Source organism: Podarcis muralis, chromosome 13 (assembly GCF_964188315.1).
Source record: "Podarcis muralis chromosome 13, rPodMur119.hap1.1, whole genome shotgun sequence".
Classification (NCBI taxonomy): Eukaryota; Metazoa; Chordata; class Lepidosauria; order Squamata; family Lacertidae; genus Podarcis; species Podarcis muralis.
In genome coordinates this window covers 1,767,088-1,794,628 of record NC_135667.1, presented here as the reverse complement: position 1 = coordinate 1,794,628, position 27,541 = coordinate 1,767,088, and the positions used below count along the sequence as shown (strand labels likewise).

The window sequence follows — 27,541 nt, the reverse complement described above, 5'->3', positions numbered from 1 at the left end:
TCATTGCGGGGATTCGAACCGCCGACCTTCCGATCGGCAAGCCCTAGGCTCTGTGGTTTAGACCACAGCACCACCCACTTCCCTAAATAGCCCCAAGGTCGTCTAATTTCCCTGAAAATCTGTATGCATGCTTAATGAACAGGAAGTGCCCAGAGTCTTGATTCCCCCTCCCATCATGAAGATTCGTTTCTCACTCTCCTCCAATTAATTGGGTGACTGTGAGTCCGAGTGTTAAGAGATTATTTTTTCTCTCACTAACACCAGGACTCAAGACTCAGCCAGTTCATTTGATGGGCAGTAAGATTCAGGATAAACAAAAGGAACAGCTTCAATTGAACACACTGCAGGGAATTAACACCACAAGTTGTGGCAATGGCTGAATTGATAAATCAGTGGATGGTAGGTCCACTGTATCACTGAAATGATGGCCACCCAGATTGGCTTGGGAAACCTGGCTGGAGCTGAGTCAGGCACTGGCTGGGGAGAAGTTAATGGGAGGGCTGCTGTGAGCTTCTTAGGGGCCACCTGGATGGCCACTGGGAAACAGATTTTTGGATGTTCCTCATCCTGTTGTCCTCACTGTGTTTTGGCCTACAAGTCCCTGGCTGGGGCTGAAGGTAGTTGTAGGCAGAAAAAACACTGTGAGGGTTGATAAAGTCTGGACTAAATGGTTCAAACAGGGCTCTACTCAAGTCCTTATCAAAGCAGAGGAAAGCTTTAGCCTAGGCGGCCTCAGTCCAGTATATCTGAAGGAGCGTCTCCACCCCCATCGTTCTACCCGGACACTGAGGTCCAGCTCCGAGGGCCTTCTGGTGGTTCCCTCCCTGTGAGAAGCGAGGTTGCAGGGAACCAGGCAGAGGGCCTTCTCGGTGGTGGCGCCTGCCCTGTGGAACACCCTCGCACCAGATGTCAAAGAGAACAACAACTACCAGACTTTTAGAAGACATCTGAAGGCAGCCCTGTTTAGGGAAGCTTTTAATATGTTTGATGTATTACAGTATTTTAATTTTTTTTTTTTTGGAAGCCACCCAGAGTGGCTGGGGAAGCCCACCCAATTGGGCGGGGTATAAATAATAAATTATTATTATTATATTATATTCCCAGTCATAGACAGAGTAAACCAGTTACAACAATGACAACCACGGTCTGGTCACACACTGTGCATTTAATAGAAAGTTAAAACAACTGAAACTCTACCTTTTAAATGTAATGGTACAGCATTTCCTTTCACATTAATGGTATTTCAACATTAACTTGCATTAATGCAGCACAAGAGATGCAGCCAATACTGCAGTTTGGGTTGTGTTGTTGTTTTTTTATGTCCTAGCACAGCTATACTACCCATGTATTAACTGTTATCAGTGAGCAGTTTGAAAAGCTTTGTACTCTAGAGCTACTGGCTGCCATAAAATAGTTCAGGTTTGGGAGTTTTGGTTAAAAACAATTTTTTAGCAAGGTATTGTTGCCTGGTCTGTGGGTCACAGAACCCTTCTGAGATTGGAACAGTTTGTAATGAAAGCACCTGTGAATGGCCTCGTGCAAAAGCTAACATTTGAAATATCCTATAAAGAGATTCCCTGCATTTCAGAAACATTGCAGCCATACATTTAAAAGCCTGGTGGTGATTGTGTTTATAGGGTTTCCCCCCCAAATAAAACATTTTTGGTGTTTTAAATTCTATCCCAAACCACTGCTTTGGGGCATGGTTGGAGTGTTTGGACTCGACATTCCATATTATTGCTAATGATCGCAGAATGCTGTTTATCAACTCAGGCTGGCTTTTGAGGTGGCTGTGAAGCAGTTCTAAGCCCCTCATCCTGAGCTTCTTGGAATCAATTTGGCCCCAGGCAGACAACAATTTACCCTCATGCAGAACAAGAAAAAAATTCAATGAAACTTCTATCTCTTTTGCTCTGAGTCATCAAAAGGGGAACCTGGGAAACAAGGCTCCCTCCCTCGTCCTCCTCCTCCTCCTCCACCACCAGTTTGGTCTGCAGTGTGGCATGCTAGACACTTTGCAACAAAGACTTGGTCAGTCTCAGAAGCATTTATAATTCATGTTGGAGGTGAGAAGGAAGTGATGTGAGAGAAGTGAGAGGTCAGTGAGGGACCCCTTTGGCATCACATTTGCTGGAATGGGAAGATGCAGCAAACTCCCCCAGACAGATCTTGTCAAAGCAGAATAAGCATAACCCTGGCTCTTTTGTAAGAAAAAGAAGGGCACAATTTACTGTAAGTTATCCTTCTCAATGTATACAAGGGGGGGGGGAATGGGGGGCAGATGGCTCCTGCTGAAAGGCCAAGCAAGAAATTGCCAATTTGGGGAAGAGGTGTGTGGGAAGGAAAGAGCCCCCCAGATCAGCCAGGTACTTTGTATGAACTCCAGCGTCCCAGAATGGTCTTTTACCAGACCTGAGAGCTGCAGGCGAGAGGGGAAAAGATTCCAGACTAGTGGAAGCTGCCTGGTGGGGTTTTCATTCCAAATAAACACGGCACAGCACACACCTACGCTCTATGGGGAGGGAGGGAAGGAGAATGCAGAGCTAGATCCAAGCAAGGCCTCCTCTCTACTTCTTCCGCTGCATTACTATGGAAACACTCCTGATGTCTCCCATGGCAGTGGCTCCCCCTCTTTATTCCCCCGCCCCAGCCGACAGTGGAACATTTGCTGAGAGCAAACTCCCTCTAGACATGTGTGTGTGTGAAGCAAATAAGGTCACAGAATTGTTGCTAAAATAAAATAAACTTCCAAAGAACTGGGGGGAGTTGCTATGGGCAGGAGTCAAACAGGGCAGGTCTTTTCGAGATATTATATACCCCCTCACTTTCTCCATCTCATTTCCCAGTTCCTGCCTGTTAATTCAGTATGCATGGATCAGCAGCAGCAGCCTGTCATCTCCCGCCCGCCCACGCAGGCTATTAGTGCTTTGAGAAAGGTTTTCCTTCACACACACACACACACACGCAAGCACGCAAGCTCTGGCTACATACGCCATCAGGGTCATTCCTCCGACTGCAGTTTGAATCCCCTGTAGAAGCAGCCTACTGAGGCTTGGTACCTGTCCTGCGTAGCCATCGTGTAGGAGATCACAGGGCTTTCTTCAGGGATCCTCAGCTGCTCTCTCACAGTGGGGTTCCACTCTGGATAAAGGACCTGTAAGGGAAGCTAGCTGTTACTCGGGCAGGTTTCTGCCCTTGCCTCATCATAAGCTGGATCAGGCCAGGGGCCCATCTAGTCCAGCATCTTGTCCTCACAGAGGCCAGCCAGGTGGCCCTGTGGGAAGTCAGCAAGCAGGACCCAACCACAAGAGCCCCTTCTCCCCTCCTGGGGTTTCCAGCAACTGCTGTTGAGAAGCATTGACTGCCTCAAACTGTGGAGGCAGAGCACAGTCATCATGGCTAGTAGCCACTGGTGGTCCTCTCCTCCATCGCTCAGTGGAGTGGACTGGCCGTAGGTTGAAGACAGGCAAAATAAAAGTGTTACTTTGCACAGAATGAAGAGCAGATGTATGGAATCTGTTGCCATGAGGTGCAGCGGTGGCACTGAAAGGGGCCTGGACAAAATCTTGCTGCCCAGCCATCACAGCTGTCAATCACAAGTTGATGTGGTTGTGGGGAGGGACACAGGGGAGGGGCTGTAGCCTGGACTTCCCAGAGACACCTAGCTAGCCACTCTGGGGAGCAGGATTCTGGGCTAGATGCACCTTTGGGTCTGATCCAGCAGATGTTCTTCTAGAATGGCAGGGAGTAGTTGCAAACCAACAGCTCCTTTTAATTTAAACACCACAACTAGGTAAGTTTTCCATACCTCTTCTACTTCACAGTGGGAAATCAAATAACTGGCCTTTCCCAACAAATGTTGACTTCTTGCAGTGATACAAACACAGGGGAAACTTGGCTGAATAAGGGAATTCAATGAACTTTAAGACTCAGCAAGCATCACTCAATGGAAGGTGCTAAGATTAATTCCCATCACCTGGCAACTGAAAGCGACAAATAGTCCTAGCAGGGGAATGGTGGCTATCTGAAACCACCCACAGATTCTGCAGCCACCTCTCTCAGTTTATTTATTTTATTTATTGCATTCACACCCCACCATTTTCTTCAAGGAGCTCAAGGTGGCAGCGTACATGGTTCTCCACCACCTCATTTAATCCCCACAGCAACAACCCTGTGAGGTAGGTTAGGCTGAAGGCAGGGACTGGCCCAGGGTCACCCAGTGAGCTTCAAGGCCGAGTGGAGCTTTGAACCCTGATCTCCCAGGTCCTAGTCAGGTATCTCTAACCACTGCACCGTACTGGCTCAACCACGATGCAACTCTGGATGTCTCTAAACACCCACATGCCTTTTAATTCACCTAAAAGCATGGCAGAACAAAGGCTACCTTCTCCTCCAGGAGCAGGAATCTCTCTGCTCATCCATGAAAGGAATTTCTCCACTTTTTAACTTTGCTCGGGTGGCGCTGTGGGTTAAACCACAGAGCCTAGGACTTGCTGATCAGAAGATCGGCGGTTCAAATCCCTGTGATGGGGTGAGCTCCTGTTGCTTGGTCCCTGCTCCTGCCAACCTAGCAAGTTGGCAGGAGCTCGTCAAAGTACAAGTAGATAAATAGGTACCACTCTGGCGGGAAGGTAAACGGTGTTTCCATGCGCTGCTCTGGTTCGCCAGAAGCGGCTTAGTCATCCTGGCCACATGACCCGGATGCTGTACGCCGGCTCCCTTGGCCAATAAAGCGAGATGAGCGCCACAACCCCAGAGTCTGTCACAACTGGACGTAATGGTCAGGGTCCCTTTACCTTTAGTATTCCTTCAGGCTCTAACTCAGGGACAGGGAACCTCAAGAGTTGGGTTGAATGCCCCCCCACCCCCTGCCTTTCCATCTGGTCCTTGGGGCTCTCCCTATGCCACGCCCCTCCCCAGGTCTCCTCTCGCCAGCCACGCCCATCACTGGCTGTGCTCTGTGCCCTGCTTGAGTGCTTTTTCCTGACAAGACATTGTCCTTGGGCTGTGAGAATACATTTTGCTTGCCCTGATGGAGAAATGGTGCGTGGGTCCATTTTGCCTCCTTGTGATGCTGCAGGTGGTTCTGTTCCGATCATGAGAGAATAGACTGAGAGGCAAGAGTCCCATTGCCGCACCATCTTTCTGGTGTGGGGAGCAGCTTGCACCCTTGTTTTCTGTGGCTTCGTAATTCTAGCTTACCTGCGCCTTGCTGCATTCGCCAAAGACTGGGTGCTCTTCATAGAGCTGGAAAGATGGATTCAGGATGCTGAAGGGGCTCAGGGCATCTTCTTCATCATCCTCATCATGGCACGTTACTTTTGTGGGCGAGTCAGCAGTTCCTCCTGCTCCTTCGGAGAATGGCTGGGGGACAAGCCCACCCCATTTAGCCTTTTTCAGCCTTTAAACAGAAAACAGGTATTTGCAAAGGCTGGAATGCTGACATTTAAGGCTTTTCCGGATTGCATATTTATCTTTGTGTGCAATCATTCCCTCGGTTATTATTACTCAGCTGCTGCATGGGATCCAGGCAAGTTTCCTCAAGGGAGTACTTCTGTTACAGGAAAACATATCCCAAGCATTCAACATGAAATACTTTGCTCCTGGGAAAATGCAGTTTTCACCCCATCTCGGTGTTATCACGGCCATCAGGAAGACAGAGTGTGCTGGTTTCACAGGAATTTTATATAAAATATTTATATGCCACCCTGCAATGGAGCTTCCAGGGTTGCTTACAAAGACAAGATGAAATACATAGATAATATACAATAACCATAGCGATTCTTACTGGTCAGAGCCCAGACGTAGCTAGGGACAAGCAACACAGTTCCTCTTTCTATAACCACACTGTGTCTAAAGTTCTGTTTTTAAAACTTTAGGAGCTGAGTGCTTCCCCTCCCCACGTCTAGTTTATGATAAGGTGAGAGTCTACAAAGGGTTCTTAAACCATATAAAAAGAAAATCCTTATATAAAACATGGATTAAATATAGAGATCGGCTAGAACCTAAAATCCCTTGCTGGATCTCATCGAAGCTGTGGCAGGTAATAAGAAAAATATGAAGGGAAATTGGGCAACATATAAAATGCTATTAAAGGGGGGGGGATAAACTGAGACTAAAGGGTTTTGAGGAAATTCGTATATATCTGAGAGATTGGCTCCAATATTTCCAACTTAATGAAAGATTAAGAATAGACAAACAAGAAGGGTTCACTGGGAAGTCAAGGAGGAAGAGGTAAAATCAATTATGATCTGTTGGGCCCAGGATATTGGACATAATATATATATGAATGAATGGGGAAGGCTGTGGAGAGAAGACATAAGGTTCACTGCATGTTATAATTTGAGAGAAAATGTAATGAAAATGTAATGCTGAACCAATGGTACTTGACCCCGGCCAAATTGGCCAAGATGTACAAGAAAAGCTCTGATGTTTGCTGGAGATGCAAAAAAGGGATTGGTACCTTTATGCACATGTGGTGGGATTGTGCGAAGATAAGAGAATTTTGGGACATACAATGAACTTAAAAAGATCTTTAAATTCTCGTTTCAAAAAAAAACCCTGAGCCCTTTTTGTTAGGCATTATGTCCATCGATATACAAAAAAGCCACAGAACCCTCTTTATGTACGCAACCACAGTGGCCAGGACTTTAATAGCAAAAAATTGGAAAAGTGATGTAATCCCCCACAAAAACTGATTGGCAAGCAAAGATGATAGAATATTCAGAACTTGCAAGGATGACTGGGAGAATAAGAGGAAATTCTAACCAGAAATTTAGGAAAGATTGGACAATGTTCAAAGAATATCTTTAAAAGTACTGTAACCACACAAATTTCCTGACAGATTTGGATTGAATCTTGAAGTTTAAGGAAATTATAAAGTAATTCCCCCCCCCCGATAATTAACTGAAAAGATTAATAAAAATGAAGCGCGTATAGACTAGTAAGGTATTAAAAAGCACAATGAGGTGAATCAGAAGTTAATAGGGTATGTAATGTCAAATGAGGTGTTGTTAGTCAGTGTCTATGGTCTGTTTATGTTGTTGTTTTTTTTTGTTTTGTTTATGTTCTATGTAAATTGTTTTGTAATACAATAATAAAAATATATATTTTAAAAAACAAAAACAAAACAAAACATGTCTCTCCTTTATCGGTCTCTACAGCCACAGCAGGTGTGGTAGCTTTCCTAAAGTTTGACTTTCCCCACAAAGGTGCATTCCTCTGTTGTCTCCTGAGACAGACAGATGCCAACCAGCCCTGCACAGGCTTTGCAGTGCAACTTTGGACCTTCCCAAGTTTGATTGTGCGATTCCCAGAGGTGTGTTCTCTACTTCTCTGCGGTCCAGACTTAAAGCAAGAGTACAACAGAGAAGGTGTTGCCAGGCTTTCATGATTTTGGGGTGGGATTCACATACTGGCAAATTCAGGTTGTGCCATTGTCGTGGTTTTGGTGCGCTTGTGCAGCAAACCCACTTCCTCTAAAGATCAGACTTTTTGCCATAAGAAAAATGACAAGGAAATGCAATGGAATTGTGGGATAATGGTCCCTTTGACACAACACTGGCAAAGAAAATGTGTGCAGAGGAGGGCGGCTGAGTCTGGAAACTAAACCTTGTGAAAAATGGTTGAGGGAGTTGGGGATGTTTAGCCTGGAGAAGAGAAGACCGTGAGAGGATATGAATATATGAATGTCTAATATCTGAAGGGCTATCACATTGAAGAAGCAGTAAGCTTGTTTTGCAGAGGGTAGGAACCAATGGATTCAAATGTCAAGAAAGGTAAACCTGAGGAAGAATTTTCTGGTGGTAAGAGCTGTTCAACAACAGAACTGACTCCCTCGGAAGCTGGCAGGCTCTCCCTCATCAGAGATTTCTAAACAGAGGTTGGGTGGCCAAATGTCAGGAATTCTTTGCATTGCAGGGGGGTGGAATAGACAACCACTGGGGTCTCTTCCAACTCTACATTTCTATGACTTAATAGCCAAACTTGTCAAATCCCTCTGTGTGAACAAATCAGGATGCATTATCAATTAACAGTTTGTCTGGAAGGGCCCTGGGACCCCAAGGGGACTCAGAGAACCATGCTGAGTGATTCCCACCCCTAGCAAGTGATTGGGGTGTCAGAAGTTAACTTCCCATTCATGACAAAAGGTCTGTTTCCTTACTCGTCCATGCTGCTTTGCCGCCGCCTCAGTTCCTCCAGATGATAGCAAACAGACAAGGCTCTGACATTTTCAAGTCTTTTTCGTTTTGGCCCCCTTCTCTTCTTCCGGCACAGCTCCTTGGGCGACGGGAGTTTCTGTGTGGTTGAAATAATCTGCCAGGGGAAAGGGTCTCTTTCACCCTCACCAGGCCTTTGCACTACGCAGCCAGATGTCTGAAGGGATAGAGAAAGCAAGAATTTGGCACTGGTTCATTAAACGACATTACTATTTTGTGGTGGTAGTGATGATGACGATCGCAGAGGCAGAAATGACCAAAGCTGGAATGTGCATCTTCAGTGGCAACTGAGCAGATTAATACTTCAGAGAACAAAGGGTTTTCACAAGCATCTTTCTTTCTTGAAAATTTATTGCACCTACAACTGATATTTGATTTCTCTAAAATAAGTTTGCACTGATTAGCCAATTAGTCACACTAATCAATGAAAATCATTCCCATCAGCTAAGATGCTGCCTTTAATTAATTGTTCAGCAGATTTTCGCTATTTTTATTCCAAGTACTTATAAAAACTGCAGGTGGCTGGGTGCATCATTTTACAAGGTAGATAAGTATGCTTTATTTATCTCGGAAGACATTGTTTTTCGCACATGCACATTTGTGCAGATCTAAATCAGTTGATTAATGATCAGTCAATGACTACCTGGCTGATTAACAAAGTGGAATTTATTTAATCAAGTGGCAGTTCTAGTAACCTCACCTCAAAATGATATTGTGGAGCTGGGAAAGGTTCAGAAAGAGGCAGCCAAGCTGATCAAGGGAATGGAGTAGCTCTCCTTTTCAGGAAAGGTTGCAACATTCAAGGACTTTTCAGTGTGTAAATATGGTAAGGCAGGATATGATAGAGGTGTATACAGTTATGCTTTGGTGTGTGTAGGAAGTGAGCAGAGAGCAGTTATTTTCCCTCTCTCGTAATGCAAGAGCCCCACAGGGACCTCCAATGAAGCTAAATGTTGGGAGATTCAGAACAGACTAAGGCAACCGCTTCTTCTCAATTGTTGTTGTCATCGGCATCCATTTGTCTGGAGAGACAATGGAGGGGTGAAGTCAAACTGCTGTGTCAGCAGCATTAAAGTGAACACCCCAGGGCACAAGTCTGGGCAGTGTGTCTGGAGGTCCTTGGCTGCCCAGATGACAAGATCTCCCTCTCGGCCTCACTTATGTGGTCCAAAGGAAAGCAGAACAAGACACTGGGCACTGAAGGAGTTGCTAGAAGGAGGTGTACAAGGCACCATCCAACCATCTTAGGGACTCCACTCTGCATTTGTGTCAGGTTTTGTTATGTACTGAGTTGAACAGGATCCAAAATTCAGCAGTCTGATTGGTCCTAGAACAATAGGACTCAGAATGCAGCAGTCTGATTGGTCCACAGGAGCCACCCAATCCAGCTCCAGGTGGAAGTGAATCCGCAACCTGATCGGCCTACAGGAGAATCCCGGAATTAGCCAATCACGTGGGGCCCATTGTGTAAATAATGTATATAAAGCAGACATTCTGGGGGAATTTCCATTCCTCCTCACCACTATGAGCTGAATAAAGAGCATGAAATCCACTCTCGACTCCAAGTATATTTCAGGTTTACTCCTCAGCTTTTTCTTCTCCTGAAAATTTCCCGCGTGGCAGTGGAGGTTTAGGGTCAGAGTTTTCCTTTTACCAGATGGGCTCCCTTCCCAGACGGACAAGCCCCATTTGCCCTTCACTTCCCTCCACAGCACAGCCTTCTTGACCGTTGGACCCACTGTTGGATCCACCCGAGCCTGTCTTCGCATGCAGGGGAAGCCCCTAATTCACCGAGGGTTCAAGACCTCACCTGGTTTAACTGGCCAGTCAAAGCTGTTTGCGGGGTGTGGCCACTGTTGCCTGAGAGCTAAGTGTAGGGTGGGGAGCAGAGAAAGTTGAACTATGGGACTTGCTGCTGTGAGATGTAGTAATGGCCGTCTATGTGGACAGCCCTCAAAGGGATGTGTGAGACATTTGTGAAGGATAAGGTGATGAAGTCTACTAGTCACGTGTACCACCTCCAAAATCAGAACAGTCTGCCTCAGAGAATGCCTGTTGCTGGGCAACATGAGTGGGTGAATGCCATTGCGCTCTGGGGGGGGACTGATGGAGTTCGCCCCCTTCTGTACAGTTGCCACCTGCCTGCTCCTTTCGGGAGGCCTCAATCAGCCCCCTCCAACTGGGCCTTTCAGAGGCAGCTCTGGACCGCCCTCAGATGGGCTTGCGCTAGCCCACTGGGCAAGGAGAAGCCAGAGAAGAAAGGTAGGGGGGAGGAAGCGAGTTTACATTCCCTTCTGAATGGGGAAGAGGAGTGGAAACTGTCCCTGCAAAGACAGTTGCACCCAAAGAAAAGTGCACCCAAAGCAAAACTTCCTGGGGAGGACTTTCCCCAGAGGCTCACCTCCAGGAATCTCCCCCTTAAAACCCTCAGGTGATCAATCAATATATACTGAGGACACAGACTGTTTGTGCCATGGTTTTGTTCCCTGGCGTGAGACCCCAGTGCCTCATTCAGAAGCAAGTTTCCGGGGTGTGTGGAGGGAGGGAGGGAGGGGGGTTCTCCCTGCGCCAGCTAACCTGCCAGCCCTCGACCTAATGAGCTCAGTTTCACTCAGCAAAGAGCACCCCTAATTAGCAACAGCCAGTGAGCTAAGTGTGGAGAAATCATAACACTTGGAGATACAGCCGTGCATGTCGGAAGATAATTAATCCAAAGGAGCATAAGTGAGGAGAAAGACCCAAGCTCCAATAAATGCATCTCAATAAATATTTATGGCTGTGTTTATTTATTGTTGTTGTTGTTTTAAAAAAAGCAATATTCACCTACTTCTCTCCAAGCAAGAGAAAGTGGTGGTGGTGAGTGGCAATCCAAGAAACCTGTTCTTATTGCCCATATGTACTTAGCCACAGCTAAGTACATACAACAGAAAATGGCAAGGAAATGTGCTTTGTCCTGGGGCTTTTGTTCTCAGGAGTGATTGCTTCCTACCTCCTCCCCCCAAGGAAACTGGAAGTGCAAAAGGCTGCCAGGAATGTCCCGCCCCTTCAAAGAGAATAGGGGTTTTTTTGGGGGGTGGGGAGCTACCATGATTTGAATTAGAATTGCAAAGCAATCAATCTATTTATTTTTTTAAATGTTTGAGAGGTGGCAGTGCTGCTGTCACACACCCAAAACATGAGAAATTGCCATACGTATCATTTTTGTGTTATTCCTGTAACTGTGGGGGCAGCCAGGAATGTTGTTTGCAAGATGAATGTAAGAGGGAACAGGTTTCGGAGCGGAGAGGCAGACTGTGTTGAAGCAGCCTCTTACCCAGCCTCATCGAAGAGAGCAGGGGGTGAGGAGAATCTATACTCTCTCTAAGGTGGGAAAAGTGACATCACTGTCAGGAACTGGCTCACAAGAAGAAGCAAGAGGACGTCGCCTGCAGCCTTTTGGACAGGGAGGGCAAGACACCCTTGCCAGCCCCAGCCCTCCCTTCTAAACTGGTAGGGGAAAAGAGGGAATTGGGAACTTTGTGCTTGGTCCACCTTTTCCAACCCAACATAAGAACATAAGAAAAGCCTGCTAGATCAGGCCAGAGTGTGCCCATTTAGTCCAGCATCCTGTTCTCACAGTGGCCACCTAGATGCCTGTGGGAAACCTGCGAGCAGGATTAGAGCACAAGAGCAACTCTCGCCTGCTCAGTTTCCAGCAACTGGTATCCGGAAGCATCGCTGCCCCCGACTGTGGGGGTAAAACACAACGACTGTGGCTAGTAGCCATTGATAGCCCTCTCTTCCTCCACGAATATGCCTCATCCTCTTATAAAGCCATCCAGGTTGGTGGCTGTCACTGCTTACTGTGGGAGGGCAAGTTCCCGTGCCTGTCTCCAGAATGTGCCTGAGCACATTGTGGGAAGATGGCATCGTCGCTGGCACAGCCCCTTTTGGTGAGTTATGGCTGTGTGTGCAGCCTGGTTCTCTGCATTTCCCCCTTCCCTCCTGGGCTGAGTGGGTATAAGATACGGCAGCTGTTCTGCTGGTGGAGCAGCAAGGTATCTCCACCCCCAGCGTAATTTGCGTGCAGGAATGCTCAGTGTGTCTGGAATGCTCCATGTAAAATTACCTTCCATCTTTTCTGCAGTGCACACACTCCCGCTGGAAAGGTTTCAGGTTCCACAGAGCAAATGAGGTTTGCAAAGGGAAGTACACACACACACACACACACAGCTGAGCTCACTAATCAGAGCAAACTCTATTTGCATTTTCCTATTTTTACATGGGGCATTAGTTCCGCAGGAAAGAAGCAAATGATTTCAAAGGAAGCCTCGTCTTGCCATCCATGAAAACTTACCAGCAGGGACGGTGCCTCGTTATATTCTTCCATCCAGCAGGAGCTGAAAGATAAATGTGCAACTAAGTACCACTGGCTTTTACTTCAAAATGCCTCTTATATATTACGTTCATAACTTGGGGGCTGGGGGATGCAACTCCTTGGCAGTCAACAAGCACAGGGATGGGTTTATGCTATGTGCACAGAATCCAAATTTCACTAAACAGAGGCTGTCTGTTCTGAAGACATACATTTGTATAATTTGTTTATTTTTTAATAAGTGCTTGGCTCCTGCTAACCACAGTGATGGTCAAGGAACTATGCAGAACACTAAACTTTTAATTATATTTTGCCCTGGGTTCCTTTGGGAGGAAGAGTGGGGCATAATTTGAACAAACAAATAAATAAAGCCTAGCTTCCTTGACCTATCTCCAACTCACTCCAGCAGTCAATGCTCACATGTCTCCAAACATATATATTCATGCCAATAAGGACCAAAAACTTGTGTGTTGATGCTGTGTGGCCCTTTCCATCCTATGTTCAGGTTGTATATATGTGTCAATAAAACCATATATCCTAAAGACACCACGGTCTCTGATGGCCTCCATTCCAAGGAAACTGAAACCTGGGTAAGTGCAGCAACCCCTGGAGTCTATCGCAAGATTGGATTAGCACGTAACAGCACTATTAAATCCTGGCTGGTTTTTCAGACTATTGCAACTTTGATATTGCAGCTCAGTGGCTGCCCTGGCAAACGGATCAGAATCTGCAAAGGCATTTGCATGCGCTTTGCACATTCCTCTGCGCTCCTTGATGACCGAAGTAGCTGAATGTTTCGGGGGGGGGGGTAGCCCAAAGTGCAATGATATGCTGACATAAACAACATCCTTATTTTGTATTGAGTTATGGACCAGCGGGGGTGGAGGCGATGGAGGGGAATTAGTAAAAAAAAAAAAAAAAAAAAAAAGCTCTCCTGAAAGGATTGTGTCTGTATTTTGGACCATTATGCACAGTACTGTGTGTGTTACCCTGGTTGTTGGCTGAGACCATCCCAAATGTTGCTATCTGAACAGTCAGAGCTGGCAGCCTCTGCTTCTCCTTCTTGTTGGTATCTGCTGACTATCTTGGACTGTCTTGAAAAGGAGAAAGAGCAGATTACATCACACGTAAACAGAGACCAGGTGGCGCTGTGGATTAAACCACGGAGCCTAGGACTTGCCGATCAGAAGGTTGGTGGTTCGAATCCCTGTGACAGGGTGAGCTCCCGTTGCTCGGTCCCTGCTCCTGCCAACCTAGCAGTTTAAAAGCACCTCAAAGTGCAAGTAGATAAATAGGTACCGCTCCGGCAGGAAGGTAAACGGCGTTTCCATGCGCTGCTCTGGTTCGCCAGAAGCGGCTTAGTCATGCCGGCCACATGACCCGGAAGCTGTACGCCAGCTCCCTCGGCCAGTAAAGCGAGATGAGCACCGCAACCCCAGAGTCGGTCACGACTGGACCTAATGGTCAGGGGTCCCTTTACCTTTACCTTTATGCAGAGACCAGCACAAACATTTCGTTGGCAATTCAAAGCATGGATTCCAACAACTTACCTGTTGGCTGCGTTTATATTTCACCGAGTCATGACTATTATGACTTTGATGGGAACCCCTCCAAATCTGCATCCTTTTCTGCAGAGATGCATAGCTAGGGGAATATCATTGCTGTAAAAGGAACTTGAGAAAGGCTGTGTTGGCATTGCAGGGGCAGAAAACGCAAGTTCCTTTTGGAAAATATCAGCTCACCTTTCAGGTACAGCTAACACAGGATGATGAGATAACCAAGCAGATCATATATATTTTCCAAGCATCCTTACAACCTTTGTATGTGCTAGCCTAGTGGCTTGTTAAGAGTTAACAGCTAAATGCAAGGAGTGTTCCAGCCCAGCAGATCTTAGAAATATATACGAGGAAGACTTTGGAACTTATTTATTCCTCAGAGGATGGGCCGTGTCTCATTGTTCCTCCATGCCTTGCCAATTTCCTACTTGCCCCCAGCACTCTTTGAAGTTAACAAATTAATATTTAATTTATGTGGGTTTATATAGAAGCTGCTTGTTTAATTGCTACTTACCCAACCTCTTTTTTTTTTATTACAGCACTGGATGTTGATTAAAAAAAAGAAACTGAAACCATTTGCCCACAGACACTGAAATAGTTCATGATCAAACGGCTTCAGGGCTTCAGAGAGATATAGGAGAAGCCTCCTTCTAGACCTCCTCCTAAATCTTTTTGGGCCAACGCCTCCCTGGTTCCATACACTAACCTCCCATGTCCCAGACCCTATAAAAAGCATTATTCAGAAGAGCAGTTTGCACAACCCACCAAGGAAGGTAGTAACACAATGGAATTCGAAACAGTACAGTGGTACCTCAGGTTAAGTACTTAATTCATTCCGGAGGTCCGTACTTAACCTGAAACTGTTCTTAACCTGAAGCACCACTTTAGCTAATGGGGCCTCCTGCTGCTGCCACGCCGCCGGAGCACGATTTCTGTTCTCATCCTGAAACAAAGTTCTTAACCTGAGGTACTATTTCTGGGTTAGCGGAGTCTGTAACCTGAAGCGTATGGAACCTGAAGCATATGTAACCCGAGGTACCACTGTAATGATTAATTGAACAATTAAGTCAAAATCCAGTTAAAACTATTGGATTAACTTGAGCCAGCAAAACCAGGTTTTCAAAGCCTGATAGCCATTTGCTACTCCAGCGTCCCTGGGGGGGTGCTAGGAAGCTTCCTAGCACCCCCTAGGGAACCCCCCCCCAGTACCACCCCAGACCAGTGGTTTTCAAAGGGTGTGTTGCCCCACCCTGGTGTGGCAGGAGAGGATGGAAAGTGTGGCAGGAAGATTCAAGGACTATCACAGAAACGTTTAAACATTTCAGTGTAGCCTAGTAGCCAATTTTTATTCATTTACAGAATATGGATAGATACCTTTTCAAAATGACAGCAAAAGCATCAAGTGATACTGCAAGCTGATACCTCTCATTGGGTTTGCATACATACTTAAGGTAGATATGTAAGAAGCTCGTTTATAATTATTTTTTGGGAATGATTCATGTTGTTACGTAGCTGCATTGTCCTATACTTCCTGGTTGTCCCGCAGTTGTGTTCTAAGCTATAAATCAAGCACTGCTAGGAGTCTTTGTTTCCCACTGTATCAATAAAAAAAATTGGTGTGGCAAGCAAATTTTTATTCTGAAAGTGTGGCCCAGAGAAGAAGAAAAGAGAACCACTGCTCTAGACCATCACTGAGGTACCAGTACCCCATTTGATATGTTCTGAGCATAGGTGCCAACTCTCTGGGGCCCTGGGTGCCCAAGCACACACAAAATTCCCCATGAAAGGGATGAGCACCCTCAAATTTCAAGGCCATGCATGCTGCATGGTACCCATGGCCCCAGGCACCCACAGTCATGGTGCCAAGCTGGCACTCCTGGTTCTGAAGTATACCATGGTGACTGGTGAGGGTGTGTGCCCCATTTGCCCTAGTAGACCAGCCGGAGGAGGAGACTCTTGAGAGTCCCGTGGACTGCAAGAAGATCAAACCTCTCCATTCTGAAGGAAATCAGCCCTGAGTGCTCACTGGAAGGACAGATCCTGAAGCTGAGACTCCAAGACTTTGGCCACCTCATGAGAAGAGAAGACTCCCTGGAAAAGACCCTGATGTTGGGAAAGATGGAGGGCACCTGGCTTCCTCTTCTCAAGACTTTTAGGCTGTTCTTCTAGACACTGTTTAACATTCCCCCACCCTCGCTTTTTAGCTAAATTATTCTACATTTCTACACCGCCTGATGTATGTAACACAGACTGCAGATCTCAAGGTTGCGCAGAAGTAACGCTGAATTGAAAAATCCTCAGTAAGGAAACCATCTCAGAGAGCAAGACATTTCACAGATTTTTCCAGCATCTCAAAAACACAATGGCAACCTTTATACAAAATGAGAGGCTATTCTTAGCCTCCAGGAGAAAAATAGGGGGTTATTGAGGATTATTCTGATTCCTGTAAATACCTCCACATCTCCCAATTCAGTTTCTCTCTGCCACCTGCTGGTAACTTTTGCCTACGGCTTCTTATTTACACTTTCCCAAATTGCTGTTTTATCACTTCCACACCCTGCTAAATAAAGCTGCAGCAGCAGGACTTCCTGCAGATCTGGTGTGATGACCTCACTGGATAAAGTTTTAAAAGGCTAACTTCTCCCTCTTGCAGTCCTAACTAACTCTTGCCTTGCCCAGTCATTCGCAGCCGTGAGTCAGCCCAGCCTACACTCGATGGGGTTGCCCTCCCATTGAAGGAGCAGCTTCACAGCTTGGGGTCCTTCTGTATCCACTGTGTCCCGGGATACTCTGGTAGTAGCCTCAGGCCAGGGCTGCAAGCGCCTTTTACTAACTGCAGCTGGTTCAACAGCAATGGCCGTTCTTGGGCTGGGGAAGCCTTGACGCAGCAGATCATGTGTTGATTGCTTCAAGACTGGACTGCAGCAATGCGCTCTATGCGAGGCATCCTTCACGCTTGATCCAGAAGCTGCAGTTGGTGCAGGATGCTGCAGCATGATTGCTGACAGGAGGGAGGCCTTGTTCGCATCTGACACTTGTGCTCAGAGATCTGCACTGGCACCCTATTTGTGCCAGGGCCAAGTTCAAGGCGTTGCTGTTAGTATATAAAGCCCTTAACAACTTGGGACAAGCTTACCTGTGAGATTGTCTGAACCCATGAGTGCCTAATTGGCAGAATTGGTGCTACTACAGGTGCCACACGATGCCCGTTCCACATTAGAAGGAACTTGACTGTTAAGTGTGGCAGCACCTGCACTTTGGAACTCCCTGCCTATTGAGATCAAGCAGGTGCCATCACTGTACAGCATTCCTGTTGAGATAAGCCTACCTACCAGATATTTAGAAAGTTGACATAATTTTAATCTGCTTTGATTTCATAACTTTTGTATGTGTTAAAAGTAGGGCTGAGGGGTTTTTTTATTGCTTTTGTTGTTTTATCTTTTGTAAACCGCTTTGAGATTTATTTATTTTTACAACCAACCAGTGTATCTTATGAAATAAATAAAATAAATAAATTCTATTTTATGAAATAACTAAAATAAAGTTTGTGAAACAAAATAAAGAAATAAGTTCACATTCACATTCATTGAACGACACTGTTTCAGACACCTGCTAAAAATCATGCTTTGAAGTTGGTTTGCAAACTACAATTGGAACAAACTGTGGCTTGGTGTTACACCTGAAACTATGGTTTGCGGAGGGTTCTCTATCCTTAGAGACCACCGCTGACAATAGTATTTGGGGATTTTCATCTTACAGAGAGCAAGGGAAGTGGGAAAGTAGAATCATAGAATCATAGAGTTGGAAGAGACCCCAAGGGCCATCGAGTCCAACCCCCTGCCAAGCAGGAAACACCATCAGAGCACTCCTGACATATGGTTGTCAAGCCTCTGCTTAAAGACCTCCAAAGAAGGAGACTCCACCACACTCCTTGGCAGCAAATTCCACTGTCGAACAGCTCTTACTGTCAGGAAGTTCTTCCTAATGTTTAGGTGGAATCTTCTTTCTTGTAGTTTGGATCCATTGCTCCGTGTCCGCTTCTCTGGAGCAGCAGAAAACAACCTTTCTCCCTCCTCTATATGACCTCCTTTTATATATTTGAACATGGCTATCATATCACCCCTTAACCTCCTCTTCTCCAGGCTAAACATGCCCAGCTCCCTTAGCCGTTCCTCATAAGGCATCGTTTCCAGGCCTTTGACCGTTTCCAGGCCTTTGACCTCATAAGGCATCGTTTCCAGGCCTTTGACCGTGTGGCAAACGAAAGAAACCTACTTAACAAAGGGCATGAAAGAAGTGCTGCTCTCTCTTTCCATAGCGCAACCGGCTGGTTTAAAGCCTGGAGGATCCGCTCTTCCGTTCTCCTACGTCTGACTCGCAACGACACTTTCTGTCCTCTTGTCAGTTACCCTGGAAGGAATCGCAACCATCTGTGAGTCACACACTGAACACACAAAACCGGCACTTCATTCCTCTATAATTTTCACTATTCCTTGGTGTACAACACAATAAGAGCTTGGCTGCAGGATGAGGCCAAAAAAATTATTTGGTCCAGCACCCTTTTCTCACAACGGCCAAGCAGATACCCCAAAATGGAAGCCTGAGCACAAGAACCACTTGTGATTCCAAGTAACTGGGTCTCGGAGGAATGTGGCCTTTCTGGGACTTACGTTCACATGTGGTGGGGGTGCAAATATGTACAATTACTTTTGGCAAAGGGTGTTTAAGGAGATAACAGAAACCATTGGGTTAAAGCTGACCGAAAGTCCAGAGGTAGCATTGTTATCGATTTATGATGGGGTGGAAGGTTCGCAGGCTAGCAAGGACTTGCTCACAAATTTATTGACGGCTGCACGAGTTATTACAGCTAGGAAGTGGAAGGGGCAAGGGGAATATAAAATGGAAGAATGGTATAAAGAGGTGTGGGATTTAGCTATTAATAGCATGCACTATTAAGGTAAGACGGGAGAAATGCAGGAGAAATGATTTTGAGGAGATGTGAAAAGTATTTGCAGAATTTGTGCTGTTAAAACGGAAAGGGGTCAAACCATCACAAGAGGTGTTGAAATTTTGGGAGGTTGGATAGTGACAATGGAATGGTCTTGGAGGTGTGTACACATTTTTATTATTTATTATTGTTATTTGTAATAATGATAAGAAGAAGTAGAAAAGAAAAGAAATGAAAAGAAAAGAAAAGTGGTCTGTGACAATGGAGGCCACTAGTAGCCTTATTTATTAGCCGTGAATTTGTCAGAACGGGTGGCCATCGTTACACTTTTTGGGAGCAGATTCTATCATTTATGTGTTATAAGACACAGTTTGGAAAGCTCTGCTATACACTGTGGGAAGCAGGGGTTTTTATTATTATTATTACTATTAATTGAATTTATATACCACCCTATACCCAGGGTCTCAGGGCGGTTCACAGAATACAGTGGTGCCTCGCAAGACGAAATTAATTCGTTCCACGAGTTTTTTCATCTAGCGAATTTTTCGTCTTGCGAAGCACGGTTTCCCATAGGAATGCATTGAAAATCAATTAATGCGTTCCTATGGTCAAAAAAAGTCCAAACAAAGCCAAATTTGGTACAACAAGAGTTTATTAAGTGCTCTTTAAAGTCACACATACTGTAAAGAGCATTTCAAAACTCAAACCCAGATTTTTTTTAAAAAACAGCAGAGTGGCCCAATGGTCACAGATCATAAAAATGCAGAAAAACACACACAAGCTTCCAGATTCTTGCAAACCCCTCCCCAACTGTTCCCCCAGCCACCCAGCACACAGAAATTCAAACCCAGAATTTTTTTTGTCTTGCGAAGCAAGCCCATAGGGAAATTCGTCTTGCGAAGCAGCTCGAAAAACGGAAAACCCTTTTGTCTAGCGAGTTTTTTGTCTTGCGAGGCATTTGTCTTGCGGGGCACCACTGTAAAAGGTTTTTTGCAACCCACATAACATAGCTACCACCCTGTACACAACAACAGCAGCATGGAGATTGTATTCCCAAGGATAGAAAGAAGGAGAGGTTCCAACAAAGGAAGATTGGCTTTTGAAAATGATGGAGTACATGGAACTGGAAAGGTGAACAGCAAAGATGAGAGACCAAAATGCCAAAGAAATCCTTGAGGACCGGAAACCATTTACTGACTATTTAAAGAACTGTTATAGCAAGATGAAAATGTCAGCAGGACTTGAAATATGAGCAACAGTGTGAATTATTAAGATAAATAGGTTAAATTGTATGCATTTAATAGTATAGGCAAAATATGCACCATTTAAGAGTAAATATGGGAAACGTGGAAGGGGGGGGGACAGGAAGTCAAACGATAAAGTAACTTATGGTTTATGTTAAAATGTGTAAAGCTCTTTTTTCTTTGTGAAAAATTAATAAATGAGATTTTTTTAAACAACAACAACCCACAGCTACTACCTTCCTCCTGTGAGGATTTAATGTTAAATCTGAACTATTAATAGGAAGATGACCTGTCCCAATGTATAAAATATGCCCCTTTGGTGATACCTCAGTGAAATTATTGTTAGAGAATTATTTATTATCGCAATGGATCAGTTACATTATGGGTGGCAGTTGGTTTTTGTAGGGCATTCTGCTGAAGGTAACCCCAATAAACACCGATCTATGGCAACCACCGGACGCCTCACGACCTGACCACCACCGCCATTTTTTTTTAAGCAAAGACTTTTTCAAGAAAATCCTGCTTCATTTTCTTGCCTGTTACCTTTGCCCAAGGCAAATAACCTTTTTGTACCCCTCACTTCACCCTCCCTGTGACAAATCCCTCAAGGCAAGTATTTTCTTCATGGAAGCAGCTTCCAAAAAAAATACTGCATTACGGTCTCTTCATGTTGATATTTCTCCTCATGCTAAGAATGTCTGACAGGATGGCCATTCATAGATAGATGGATAGATAGATAGAGTCAAGCATATTTTTTTTAGTGATGTCTCTCAAGTATGTTAAGGTACAAAGGTGACTCCATTTTGTGCTGGCCCAATTTCCCTCACAGATTTACCTCAGGCTGCTCAAAAGAGGGAGGCGGGAAAAATGAAAGGCGCTGGATATTGGCTGTGGGAAGGGATAGAAAACAAGGCAAACTGCCACAGGGCAGCTTTTTGGGGGAAACATGAGGGACTTAAGTGAGAAAGATAAGGAAATTAAAGGATGTGGGGATGACAGGAAAAACATGGTTCAAGGGGGAAAGTGGGGCATGTCTTTGTGGGGCGGGACAGCGGCTAAATCTCTTTTTGCCTCTCTCCTGGGCTAGCTCCTCCTCAGTCAAATATTCCCCATATTTTCCCTCAGAACAGACCGAAGGAACAGCTTGCAAGATGTGCTGTAATTATAAGCAGAGGGGGGACATTTTGGGTTGTGGGGGTAGAGGAAGGTGGGGAGAAAATGAGGGAAACGGAGGCTGTGGAAAGGAAGAAGGGGAAACAATGGCCGGAGCGGAAGGAGGAGAAACAAAGAAGAAGGGTGTGTGGCGGCCAAATTGTTAGGGGAAAAGGCTGAGGGGCAACTTTTACCAAACAGTAGGGAAGGGGCAGTTTGTTCCCAAATATGTAGGAAAAAGTGAGGGAAACAGAGGCCGCCAGGGAGAGGATGAGGAAAACAATGGGGGCCGTTATTCTCCTCAGATATGTAAGAGAAAAGAGCCCTAAACGAGGGACTAACAAGATTGCTGCTGGTCAGGCAAACGGAAGAAGTAATTACTCAGATTATGTATGCCTGGTTTTCTAGGATGAAGCCTAGAAATGGAGGAGTTTTTGTTTTGTATTTGGGGCTCAAGCACATTCGTACCCCGTTCCCTGCGCCCTCAGAGAATTCTGGGGAGTGTAGTCTGTCGGAGGTGACTGGGAACAGCAGCTCTGTGAGGACTGAACTACAACTCCCAGAATTCTTTGAGGGAGACCTCCCCTGCCCATTTGGTGAGGCAGGTGAGGCGGAGAGATGAGGACTGGCCAAAGGTCACACACTGAGCTTCATGGCCGAGTGAGGAGGATCCAAACTGGCCTCCCAGGTCCTAGTCCAACACCCTCACAATGGCTCTCCATTACGCTCTCAGGCTTTGCATGAAGATGCTTAGGAAATGTGGAGTGTTTCCCCCCCGGAGTGGCAAGTGTGTAGGGACAAGATCTCCCACACAGTTTGCATTTCAGGGGGATGGGCTAGATCAGGGGTCTGCAACCTTTAAGACAAAAAGAGCCACTTGGACCTGTTTCCGAAGAAAAAAAACCTGGGTGCCGCAAAACCATTGCGACATTTAAAACAAATATATCTCCGGAGCCGCAATCTGACAGCGGGCGGGAAGGTGACATCGGGACGGTGCGTGACTAACGCACGCACCGCCCCCATGCGACGTCACAGCCAGTACAGTGCCCGCCACAGTGGGGAGTGTCGGGGCGCACAATGCGACTCCTCCCCTCGCTAGTATCCGCCCCGGAGCCGCAGCAAAGGTGTAAAAGAGCCACATGCGGCTCCGGAGCCGCGGGTTGCAGACCCCTGGGCTAGATGAACCTAGATGACCCTTCTAGCTGTACAATTATACATTCCTAGGATTTAGGCTGGACTGCATGAATCCCAAACCGGAATTAAGATTGCCGGAAGAAATATCAACAACCTCAGATACGCAGATGACACAACCTTGATGGCAGAAAGTGAGGAGGAATTAAAGAACATCTTAATGAGGGTGAAAGAGGAGAGCGCAAAATATGGTTTGAAGGTCAACATCAAAAAAACAAAGATCATGGCCACTGGTCCCATCACCTCCTGGCAAATAGAAGGGGAAGAAATGGAGGCAGTGAGAGATTTTACTTTCTTGGGCTCCATGATCACTGCAGATGGTGAGAGCAGCCACGAAATTAAAAGACGCCTGCTCCTTGGGAGGAAAGCAATGACAAACCTAGACAGCATCTTCAAAAGCAGAGACATCACCTTGCCAACAAAGGTCCGTATAGTAAAAGCCATGGTTTTCCCAGTAGTGATGTATGGAAGTGAGAGCTGGACCATAAAGAAGGCTGATCACCGAAGAATGGATGCTTTTGAATTCTGGTGCTGGAGGAGACTCTTGAGAGTCCCATGGACTGCAAGAAGATCAAACCTCTCCATTCTGAAGGAAATCAGCCCTGAGTGCTCACTGGAAGGACAGATCCTGAAGCTGAGGCTCCAAGACTTTGGCCACCTCAGGAGAAGAGAAGACTCCCTGGAAAAGACCCTGATGTTGGGAAGGATGGAGGGCGCAAGGAGAAGGGGACGACGGAGACGAGATGGTTGGATAGTGTTTTCGAGGTTACCAGCATGAGTTTGACCAAACTGCGGGAGGCAGTGGAAGACAGGAGGGCCTGGCGTGCTCTGGTCCAAGAGGTCACAAAGAGTCGGACACGACTAAAAGACTAAACAACAACAACAGGACTTAGCATCCGAGCACAAAGCCTGCACCCACAATGAATGGCATTTTCCAGCTGACACGGCGGCGGGTGCCAACTCCTGTCCATCTGTTTCCTGCTGCGGCCACCTCCGTGAGCGCCACAGGAGCGTTTCCTGCCCTACAGTTTCCTGCCATCAAGGGCCGTAGTCATTACCTGGGATTTGATTCCTGCACTGTTTGTTTTCCCCCCAGCAAACCTTCCCCGACAAGCCTCAGCCAGCAGCCGGTTTCCACTTTGTGTGCGAATTGTTGTAACCGAGGGCAGCACAGAAAGAACAAGAGGCCTCCGACCAGATGAGAGCCCACCATTTCTTTAATTCATAGAGGGATGAGTCATAGATCCACCTAGAATCCTGTGTTCAGTTCTGGGCGCCACAATTTATGAAGGATGTTGACAAGCTGGAAGGTGTGCAGAGGAGGGAGACCCTGGAAACCAAGCCTTATGAGGAACGGTTGAAGGAGTTGGGGATGTTTAGCCTGGAAAAGAGGAGACTGAGAGGAGATACGATAGCCATCTTCACTTATCTCAAGGGCTATCACATGGAAGAGGGAGCAAGCTTGTTTTCTCCTGCTCTGGAGGGCAGGACTCGAACCCATTGCTTCAAGTGACAAGAAAGGAGATTGCAACTCAACATCCCGAAGAACTTTCTGACAGTAAAAGCCGTTCAGCAGTGCAACGGGTTCCCTCAGAAGGTGGTGGGTTCTTCTTCCTTGGAGGTTTTTAAGCAGAGTTTGGATGGCCACCTGTCCGGGGTGCTTTAGCTGAGATTCCTGCATCGCAGGGGGTTGGGCTGGATGACCTTCACGGCCCCTATCGGCTCTATGGTTCTGTTATTCTAAGAACATAGCCATTGTGGCCAGAGTGGCCATTGATAGCCAGGGCCGGCCCAAGACATTTTGGCCCCTGAGGCGAACTACAAAATGGCGCCCCCTCCCTGCTAGGCAAGATGGGGTGAGTGAAGATCTACATCAGGAACAAGGCTGGAATAAAGGCTTGCACTGGGATCTGCTGCTCCTGTGAATCCTGTTGCCCGAGGCAGTCGCTTCACCTTGCCTAACAGGTGTGCTGGCCCTGTTAGTCATTTATTTGCCTAATAATATTTTACATTCATCCAAATTGGTGGCCATCGCTGCCTCCTGGCCTATTAGGCCCTGGTATAAATCAGTGGTGTAGCAGTGGTAGTCAACTTTCCCATGTGAGAACGCAGTAAACAGGTTTACACAGGAGTAGACAGTGGCACTTGTTCCTTTGAAAAGCTCAGGGTGCTCACATTTGGCATCCGCCTTCCTTTCCCCCTCACTTAGCTGTGCAAATGGATTCCAGCAGATGGAGCCCTAGGCAGATTAACGCAGCAGCACAGCCCTGCCTTCCTTGTCTAGGCCCTTCCCGAAAAAGCATATAGATAAAGGTCACTCACAAGCTTTTTTGACAAAGCGCCGCACCAAAGGCTCCTGAGTAAGCTTAGCAGTCAAGGAGTAAGAGGAGAGGTCCTCTGGCAGATCAGGAATTGCTTGATTTGCAGGAATAAATGGACAGTTCTCCGACTGGAGAGATGTAGGAAGAGGAGTCCACCTGCCCCAAGGATCCTCGGACCCGATAACGCCAAGGTTGCAGGTTCGATCCTTGTAAAGGGATAGCTGCACATGCCTGCATTGTGGGGGGTTGGACTGGATGACCCACAGGGTCCCTTCCAACTATGATTCTGTGATGATTCTATGATGACTCGATGGCCCCCTTTGGCCTGATCCAGCAGAGCTAATCTTGCGTTGTTGTGCTCCTCCTGACTTCACTATGCTTTTTCCAGTAGTGGGCTGAGTTAGGGCAGGATTCCACCCCGCCCTCCGCTCCTCTGGTTTTGGCAGGTCTCCTTGGCAGCGTTGTCTGGAATAAAAGCTGTGCGGCAGTCAAAGGGGGGAAATGAACCTTTTTGTTTAAAAGCCCCCCTCGCCTTGTATATTTATCCGTTTCACACTGCCATAAAAATTTACAATAGGCGTGGGAGGTTGAAACATGTGGATAATTGGGGGGGGGGGAGATCTATTGGGAGCTTTTCCTTATGAATGTACCTTTTACCCACATCCCATTTTCGCAGGCACAAAGATGCATCATTGGTGATATATATATATAGAGAGAGAGGGAGAATAGCTTTTGTTGTTGGTGATTTATTTTTATCTTGCAAAGGAACAAGAGGAGAATCAGAATTCTAAAAGCCTACGTGTGTTTTGCTTTTATTTAATAAAAAACACACTAGTATTTTTAGGTATAAATTATGCATTTGAAATAAGAAGCGAGTTACAGTGGTACCTCGGGTTACATACGCTTCAGGTTACATATGCTTCAGGATAAGAGCAGAAATCGTGCTTCGGTGGCGCGGCGGCAGCCCCATTAGCTAAAGTGGTGCTTCAGGTTAAGAACAGTTTCAGGTTAAGAACAGACCTCTGGAACGAATTAAGTACTTAACCCGAGGTACCACTGTAATTTAGACAGAGTGATGGAGAGGGGATGAGGGCGCAGAAGAGCAACCCTAGGTCACCACATTGCAATAGATGCTCAGCCCAGAAGAGGTGGGGGTGGAAACAGCCAAGAAGATGCAACAGCCAAATGCAACAAGGATTAGACATGCTCAGGAGCTGTGCAGGGAGGACAACACCCACAAGAACTCTCTTCCTTGAGCCAACAAACTCACCAACAACAGGGTTTCTCTGCCTCTAGCTCACATGCCTTGCATCATAACACATACAGAATATCACCCTGCCTATTTTTACTGGAATTTTTCTTTTAGTATGGGATGCCTTCTTACAAAGTTGGGTGAAGGGCGGGCAAGAAATCGGAATAACGACAGCGGTGTTTGTCTGTTGTACGTAAATCAGCAAGTGGGCCAGTTCTTCGGAACGGTCAAGCATAATACTATGGCGTTCTAGGGGCCTATTTTTTTTGCTCAATAACAATCATAATTTTTATTATTTATACGCCGCCCATCTGTCTGGGTTTCCCCAGCCCACCTTATGATGTTTTAAGGTCGTTCATGTTCCGATCTCTTAGAGGTTTTATACGTATTATCTACCCACCACCCTAGGGTTTCTGCAGGACAGGTGATCCAGAAAGAGCAACAGCAATAGTAAAAAAGAAATTCCACCCAGTAGCACCTTAGAGACCAACTAAGTTTGTTATTGGTATGAGCTTTCGTGTGCATGCACACTTCTTCAGTTACCTGCATGCACATGAAAGCTCATACCAATAACAAACTTAGTTGGTCTCTAAGGTGCTACTGTTGGGACACAGAGGTTAAACCACAGAGCCTAGGGCTTGCCGATCAAAAGGTCAGCGGTTCGAATCCTTGCAACGGGGTGAGCTCCCGTTGCTCGGTCCCTGCTCCTGCCAACCTAGCAGTTCAAAAGCATGAAGTGCAAGTAGATAAATAAGTACCGCTCCGGCGGGAAAGTAAAGGGCGTTTCCGTGCGCTGCTCTGGTTCGCCAGAAGCGGCTTAGTCATGCTGGCCACATGACCCAGAAGCTGTACGCCGGCTCCCTTGGCCAATAAAGCGAGATGAGCGCTGCAACCCCAGAGTCGGCCACGACTGGACCTAATGGTCAGGGGTCCCTTTACCTTGACCTTTAAGGTGCTACTGGAAGGAATGTTTGTTGTTTCGACTACGGCAGACCAACACGGCTACCTACCTGTAACTAGCAAAAAAAAAAAATGTTATTGTTTGTGGCGCCGTGTGGGAATCTGTTTCCCCTGCTGCCATTCGTGTGCTCAGCTTATGCAGCACCTGGAAGCTCCTCGTCCCTCTCCGAGGGGGCGCATGCAGCCCCTCTCCCCTTGGGACGCCGGGCGAGAGCCTGCCCCGCTTGCGCGCATCGCCCTGCGCCCTGGATGGCCTCGGAGGGAAGCAGCGCCCTTCTCCTCCATCCTCCCGGGCTCTCCAAGCGCGCAGGGCGCGTTGCCCTTTTAAGAAGTGCCCACCTCCC

At 46.5% G+C, this 27,541-nt stretch overlaps 1 protein-coding gene across 4 annotated transcripts; it reads right to left on the bottom strand.

Moving 5' to 3' along the window:
- Positions 1 to 1,145: 1,145 nt before the first annotated feature.
- Positions 1,146 to 27,514, bottom strand: INCA1 (inhibitor of CDK, cyclin A1 interacting protein 1). Of its 4 annotated transcripts, none has more exons than XM_028702792.2 (7): positions 27,248 to 27,514; positions 18,405 to 18,539; positions 13,563 to 13,667; positions 12,556 to 12,598; positions 8,165 to 8,376; positions 5,203 to 5,401; positions 1,146 to 3,154 (listed from the first exon to the last, which is right to left on the bottom strand). In XM_028702792.2, exons 2-7 carry the CDS (start codon positions 18,443 to 18,445, stop codon positions 3,002 to 3,004), a joined length of 753 nt encoding a protein of 250 aa, XP_028558625.2. In that variant the 5' UTR covers positions 18,446 to 18,539; positions 27,248 to 27,514; the 3' UTR covers positions 1,146 to 3,001. The 4 variants fall into 4 exon arrangements, with proteins under 4 accessions (XP_028558625.2, XP_028558624.2, XP_028558626.2 ...); XM_028702791.2 differs by lacking the exon at positions 27,248 to 27,514 and adding an exon at positions 21,942 to 22,288; XM_028702793.2 differs by lacking the exon at positions 27,248 to 27,514 and adding an exon at positions 21,816 to 21,879.
- Between the last annotated feature and the right edge of the window lie 27 nt (positions 27,515 to 27,541).

What these genes read in the sequence shown, in the direction of transcription:
- INCA1 (XM_028702792.2), bottom strand. Translation starts at nt 18,445, where the DNA reads ATGGAAAGAGAGAGCAGCACTTCTTTCATGCCCTTTGTTAA. An exon ending in CGGCAAAGCAGCATGGACGA is followed by an intron (nt 5,402 to 8,164) that starts GTAAGGAAACAG and finishes TTCTGTTTAAAG; the next exon opens with GCTGAAAAAGGCTAAATGGG. An exon ending in GCGAATGCAGCAAGGCGCAG is followed by an intron (nt 3,155 to 5,202) that starts GTAAGCTAGAAT and finishes CTTCCCTTACAG; the next exon opens with GTCCTTTATCCAGAGTGGAA.